At 41.2% G+C, this 7,336-nt stretch overlaps 1 protein-coding gene across 1 annotated transcript in view; it reads left to right on the forward strand.

The window, feature by feature from the left end:
• TRPC6 (transient receptor potential cation channel subfamily C member 6) overlaps positions 1-3,264 on the forward strand; it is a 110,929-nt gene extending 107,665 nt beyond the window's left edge. Inside the window, exons 10-12 of the mRNA XM_054973969.1 lie at positions 1,586-1,669; positions 2,157-2,232; positions 3,011-3,264. Of these exons, the coding sequence (XP_054829944.1) occupies positions 1,586-1,669; positions 2,157-2,232; positions 3,011-3,162 (312 nt within the window). The 3' untranslated portion in view covers positions 3,163-3,264. The remainder of the gene's footprint in view (positions 1-1,585; positions 1,670-2,156; positions 2,233-3,010) is intronic.
• The last annotated feature ends 4,072 nt before the right edge of the window (positions 3,265-7,336 follow it).

Below are 7,336 nucleotides of genomic sequence, written 5' to 3' on the forward strand. Positions count from 1 at the left end.
TAAAAGATGTTGGGTGGCAGGTGCTGGGGAAGTCCTTTATTGCCTGAAAATGCATGTACTAAACTATATGGGCCAATGATTTAAGATATGTTAATATTTAACATGGGTATAGTGGACTTGTAGAAGGATTTCTGAGTTTAGAAAAGCAGCATATTCTCTGTAATCTTGCGAGATGATTTTTGGTGACCGGAGAGTTTCCTTTTGTTTTGTTCAAAGACTTCGGGCCCTTTCTTACATTGTAGAAGAGGTCTGGACTCTTGCCGGTGCTATCCCACTTTGGCTTCCCATGTCATTTCCACTAACAACTGAGCTTTAGAGATCATAGGAGAGGGTGGAGCCAGTGATACGAAAGTTTCACGTGATCATTGCACGGAGAGGGGTGCTGGAAATTAACTGTGGGGTGAATTCTGATTTTTTTCTTGCCTCCCACCAGCCACAGTAGACCATTGATCTCTCTGAGATGCTACTCGAGGGAATGGGACAAGTATCAAATTGAGGGTCTGCAGCAGGAAGAGGGAAAGGTGGAAATTACACCTTCCATTAGTGTAAAATTCAGTTTGGGTGCAACCCTGTGTTATCAGCTCCTGCATGTGATTGCTAGGATTCACAGGTTGACTAAAGCAATGTGGGAAGCAACTATAGGAGAAGTAATGGTTCTATAATATGAGAGCCTTAGAGTGCTGAAATTTATGTTCCTGAATCAAATGGACCCTTTTGTGAGTGCCCAACTTCCACCTTTGCCCCATTCATACATTATATTCCAAGCTGGCAAGTTTTGCAAGCAGTGACTTCTAACCAAGCTGTAAGAACAGCTGTCTAGGAGAGTGACTCTATATTCTTTTGGAGGTTTCATAAGAAATAATAACAACATTTGGTTTATATACAACATAATTCCCATTCAGAGGGGTTTACAAAGTGTGTTAATATTATCCCCACAGCAATCACTCTGAGAGGAGGGTGGGGCTGAGAGAGCTCCAAGAAGCTGTGACTGACCCAAGGTCACTCGGCTGGCTTCAAGTGGAGGGAATCAGTCTGGTTCTCCAGATTACAGTCCTGCTGCTCTTAACCACTACACCAAACTGGCTGTCCAGTTTGCCATGGACAGAGCTGTTTTTCATTTCACAATTGATTCATTGGCCCCATTGTTTTACATTTTTTTCTGGAGCCATCTGTATTACTCTGTGCATACATATAAACATACACACAAAAGAAAGAGTTAACACGTCTGTTGAAATGATCTCTGGTACACCCAGAAACTTTTGCCTTAATATATGTTAATTTTAAGATATTACAAGTAGAATTGTCAACTGCCCTGTCCCTTTAATAAGGGGCTTAATGGGATATTGTTTACCAGGTGATGTCATTTATCTCCATGCCATGAAAAGCTTCAGTTGCCCATTTCCACACAATAAGCCTCTATTAAAGAGAGAGGACATTTTTCTTCATCTTTTGGCAACCCTATTGTGATGTGCATTCCAGGCATAAGACTTTTGTTGAAAAAATGCAAGTGGGCGGTAGAAAGAAAAGGAAGAGCAGCTAAGAATCTTCATTGCTTAATAGTTTTTTTCCTCTTTCTGTTTTCCAGATAGGCCAAAGAAAGCATTCAAGTATAAAAAGCACAGAGGACCTCAATTTAAACAGCTTAACTAAACCTCAAAGGAAGTATCAGGTAGGCTCTAGATCCTAACAGAGACTAACAATAATAAAACTGGACCAGTAAATGAAAACAACAGATTGTCTGTGATCCAGGAAACTCAGTAGACAATAAATTGCTTGCATGTGGCCAGAGATTTTGTAACGGTTACTGCATGATTCAAGCAGTGTACGGTGTACGGCGTCTGTTATGTGTTATGTTATTAGGAGAAAAGTGCCATTGTACAATAGTGTAATTCTTAATAGTGTTTTATTCAGCTTGTATTGTATATCTTATCTGTATTGTTGCTTATGTTTTTGCTACTGTTTTATTGTTTGCAATGGCCTTTGGCCCAATGCAATAAATCCTGAGGTGAGTTTTACTGTACTGCATGTGTATGCCTTTGCATTTTAAGTCGTGATCCTGCAATCATTTACTTGAGAGTTAAGACTTGTTGAACAGGCGAGTAAAACCTGCACAAGCCAGCGCCTGACAGATTGTCTTTTCTGCCTCTGTTTGCTAGAAGATCATGAAACGCCTCATTAAAAGATATGTACTGAAAGCTCAAGTGGACAAGGAGAGTGATGAAGTCAATGAAGGTGGGTTTCTTCTAAAGCAGATGTCTTTTGAATATCACGTAGCCGAACTGGGGCAAGAAAATGGTTAACCAAAGATTATATTTTTACAGAGACTTTGCTACAACAGATTTATTTTCTTCACTTAAATTTCTAGCCCGTCCTAGCCAATACAGCTCGAAGGTGGTACGTCACAACAGTTTTAAGAACAAAAAGCCAAGGCATGGTGCGGCGTGTGTGGCGTAATTGCTCAGCATCCTATCCACAATGCCAGGAGTGATTATCCTACGTTGCACTCATGTAAAGATACATTTCAAACAAGTGTGAAGTAAAAACAAAGCATGACCAGTCATACACACAAATAACAGGAACCACAAGCATCATACATACAAGCTGTACACATCCACATATATGCATACACAATATGTACTCCTGACACGCTCATCTCCCAGCACTCCCAGCACAGAATTCCTCCACAGCTCCCCATCCAGCACTTTGTAAACTCTCCGCATGTCAAACACATTTCAGACAGCAGATGTATTTCATTGAGGGGATGTTACATAGTTAGCACGTGGTATATCTGATGTTTATTAAGGATACATTTCCCATGTACTTAAGCCTCTTGCTCAATCTCTCTTTATCTTTCCTAAGCAATGATGTGATTTTTTGAGCTGGCAATAATTCCACAAAATGTGAAAAGAAAGATCAAAATACATACTTTTTTTAAAAAAAATCACCTTTAGCACTAAAGGTTATGGCCCGTTTTCTCTTTTTCCTAAACCTATTATCTTCTCCCTTACAGGTGAGTTGAAAGAAATTAAACAGGACATCTCAAGCCTGCGTTATGAACTCCTTGAAGAAAAATCACAGAACACAGAAGACCTGGCAGAACTCATCAGAAAACTTGGGGAGAAATTGTGCATTGAGCCAAAACAGGAACAAATTAACAGATAACATGAAGTTCTTTCTGAAAAGAAACTCAAAGCTGGCAGTCTGTTGAAAGCCATATTAACTGTATTTTATTTTTTTCAAATGTAGTTGACATTTTTACAGCAGATTACAAAAGCAGATACATCTGGGATGCCCCTTCTTTATGTGTAACTAAAGGAAACCAGCATTTGAGTCAGAGGTATCTAATCCCATCTACCAGAAAAATCAGTCTTCTGGGATAATTTGAAGTTTAAACAAACAAAACATGACTTGAGAAACATCATAGTTAAAAGATGCAGCTTGTTATTTCGAAATCAAGATTCTACCCCCCCCCCCCCGCAATACACACAAACACAATAATTCAGATTTAGTTGGAAGTAACTTCTATTGAAATCTGTGTTTTCCAAATAACATCATTGAAGAGTGGAGTTCTAATCACACATCCTGGAGCAGTTGGGTCATCTGCATAGGCTCAGAGGCTACAGGCACTCAAGTGTGGACAGGCCCTGACAGCATCACTTCTTTTAGGTGCACTCTGTTGGGAATTCAGTTGCCCTAATCAAGCAAGTGGCCTTCCCTTTAATATCAGGTTCAATAACTCATAAAGCCCCTATCTACAGCTAAATGGGTGGGTGACTAAATTAGTACTAAGCAGTGAGCATTTTGATGGTCCCTTCTCCCCATAGTATCCAGTGCCCCTTCCCATGAACCAACCATCAATTCTTTCTGCTAAATACCAGAAGCCCCCCTTTCTGTCCCAAAGAACATCCAAGTTACTCACTGAAGCTGTAGCCACTGTGTTGATGCAGCCAGTTTCATACCAGCATGAAGCTATAATAGATGGTGGATGTTAGAAAAGATGTTTGAATTGTTACATAGCAACTCTGAAGTATCCCTTGTAAGAGGTGATGGACAGTGCTTCTCTGGTTGCTTGGCACTTGTAGTCATTCATGTGGCTTGTACAAATCATCACTTAGAGCGGGACCACAAGTGATGCCTGACACAGGTTGGACACTTGCCAGCTTCCCTCAAGTTTTGATGGGAAATGTAGGCAGCTTGGCGGAATGTTGGACAAGTGACAGTTGAAAAGTCCATTGGACAGCAGTCAGACCAGGATGCCTACATTTCCCATCAAAACTTGAGGGAAGCTGACTAGTGTCCAACCTGTGTCAGGCGTCACTTGTGGTCCCGCTCTTAGTCATCTTGTAGGAACAAATGCCACCAAGCCAGAATAGAGCTAACAGAATTTCAAGAAGCTTGGGAATGTGGTGAGGGGTAATTTTCTTTGGTTGGCTTTCCTTGATCTATTGTTTGGGACACATTCTTTGAAAATTCTTGCCATTTCTCCCATTTGTATCAAGAATTTAAACAACTGCTGTCCATGAAATGCAACCATTTTATATCCATATTCATGACCGAGTGCAATCTGGGAAATTCTATCTATTTGGAGATGGTTACTTTTAATGGCCATAGCTGACTCAGGCCAGTTGTGGTTCAGCTGGAAGACACTGTAGCTGGATCAATTTGCCTTTGACGGTGTCAGAACAGACCATGGACTGATTGATGTTCTTGGAGAGTTTGCCTTGTATAAACTGTTGCAGACTTGACTCAAAAACCCTCTACGGGTTCAAATACCTTTCAGCTGCAATCCAAACAACCTAAAAGACAGTTTCCTTGATGACTTATTGATTACTGTCTGGAAAGCAAAAGTTATTTGTGTGTATTTTTAAGTGCAATAAGATACAGTAATGCATATTGTTTTTTGTTATTTTGCTTTTGCATGAAACCATCTTGTCGAGAAGATAACAGTTTTAGGAATCTTCAGTCAAAAGGGGTTAGCCTTAACTACTTGGTCAAGTACTAGAGCATATGGTTAGATCCATATAATATAATGTGAGCCAGCGGCTCAGCGAACTCAGGGTTCAGAAGCTTTAAGGGCCTCTCTCAGGGAGGGGAAACAAAATGAGATTTTTTTGTGAAAAAGAGTATAGATCAGAGGTATTTTATAGAATATAAGAAAGCACAAGGGTAAGAATTGTTAAAAAAAAACCTTTGAAATATGGCCATCCTTAACAAACCGCCTTAGACCACTGGTCCCTGTGTTCAACAACATGGGGAGGGGGAAGCTGCTGAAGGGATATTTTGAATGGGTAAACAGCAGCAACGGAAAGGGCTATGAAACCCCTTCCCTCCATGATCCTCCCAATTGGAGCCTCTGAGACTCATTTCATTTTTTTAAAAAAAAAATACTGTTGATAATTTGTGAAGCTGAGCATTTTGTACTGTTTGGCCCTCGCTTTGTGTGAGAGAAGGGGGCAGAGGCCTGAGAGGCCTAGCCAGTAACAAGTGTGAACAGACTCTTGGGGTCTTAAACAGGACCCACACTCCTCTGCAATTTGAAAGATTTTGTGGCAAATGTTCAGCAGATTGGAAAATGTTCCCTAAAGGTACAAATCTTGAAAGCCACCATCAGGTGAAATAGACGCAGGGCTCATTTCGAGGGGGAACGCGTAGGAACGCAGTTCTGGCAGTTCCCCAAAGAGGTCACATATTAGGTGGCCCTGCCCACCTGACTCTCAGCCATTTTGGGCCCGTTTCAGCCTGGATTGGGGCCAAAATGGCCCAGATTGGGCCTCTGATAGGTGGTGGATCACTCTGCTACTCAGCAGTGTCCCAATCCTGACGATTTTGGGCCCTTTTTCAGCCATTTTCAGCCCCTTTTTGCCATTTTGGGCCCAATTTCGGCCCTGAATAGTCAGGATTGGGTTCAAAACAGCCAGGATAGGTGATGTCAGGGGGCGTGGCACATGCAAATCATGACACACTTTCAGTGATGGCAAGGGGCATGACATATGCTAATGAGTAATGCTAATGAGTTCCTCCAGCTCTTTTTCTACTAAATGACCCCTGAATAGATGAAATGTTGGGAGACCTGTGAGTAGCCATGTTGGGTAGCCATGTTGGTCTGTAGTAGAACAGTAGGATTTGAGTCATGGGGCACCTTAGAGACTAACTAGATTTTCAGAGTGTAAGCTTTTGAGAGTCAGAGTTCCCTTCATCAGCTCCTGATGTCTGAAGAAGGGAGCTCTGACTCTCAAAAGCTTACACTCTGAAAATCTTGTTGGTCTCTAAAGTGCCCCCGGACTCAAATGCTGCAGATTTCTGGAGTGTTTGTTGAGAATGGAGCCTTGTTGTATTGGGAGGGGATAATCTTTTTACCAGTCCAATTTTTACCTCAAAGACCCACTCCCAGAGTTGTTACTTGCTCCGCTGAGGAAGGGGACATTCCGTGGAAGAGCAAACAGCTACTTTGGGGAGGGACTTTTGAGGGTGAGAAAATAGTGTGGGATGAAGTATGGACATATCATGGCTAAAGCCTTGGTTTTAATTTGGTGCTCCTCACAGCTGCTATTTTGTAATTTAAAAAGCTCATTTGAACCATTCACAGATCTTCCGGCTTCTTATCTAGTTTGTCCCTTGGAACCTTTTAATGTGCCAGATTATAGATTTGGAAACGAAGAAAAAACTGTTCCAAATCTTGATCCAAGATATACTTCCAGAGAAGGCACTGGTACCACCACTGACATTTGTGGACATCGTTATCAGTGATGCAATTCTGGCAGTGGCTCTCTAATAACAGAAGCTAGATCATTAATATAGACAGCAATATAAGAACTTTTGCAAACCTTTCTTTCTGTCCAACTCACCTTTCATATTCTTATGCAAACCTGGGGCTTCTCCCAGGCTTGGAGATGAATACCCTGTCTGTTCCGGGTCCTATTGTGAGAATTTTATGATCCACACTCTAGGGTTCAAAATTAGATATAATGATAGACCAGCACGGAAATCGTAGCCTTTCATTTGAGAACCATTTTTCCAATGAGTGATTTCAAGCTGTGAGGGAAAGGCACTCTGTATATGCTCACAATAAAGATACTTCATATCTGTGTCCTTGTAAGCCCTGGCACAAATTAAGATTTGCTTCTTGGTGGCTATTTTATAAAATGGTGTATCAAAAGAGAAGGTGAATAAGCTCAGAATTAGATTGGGAGGAGAGAAGAACAGAGATGAAAACACTGAGTGCATGGGAGAACAGAAGGGCAAGGGAGATTTTGGATCTGAGAAAATGTGTAAAGAAAAAGGGGAAAATGTGGATAAAATAAAAAAGTAAAGTGTCTGTGTCTGTACATGTGTAAAA

This window comes from Eublepharis macularius, chromosome 3 (assembly GCF_028583425.1).
Source record: "Eublepharis macularius isolate TG4126 chromosome 3, MPM_Emac_v1.0, whole genome shotgun sequence".
NCBI lineage: Eukaryota > Metazoa > Chordata > Lepidosauria > Squamata > Eublepharidae > Eublepharis > Eublepharis macularius.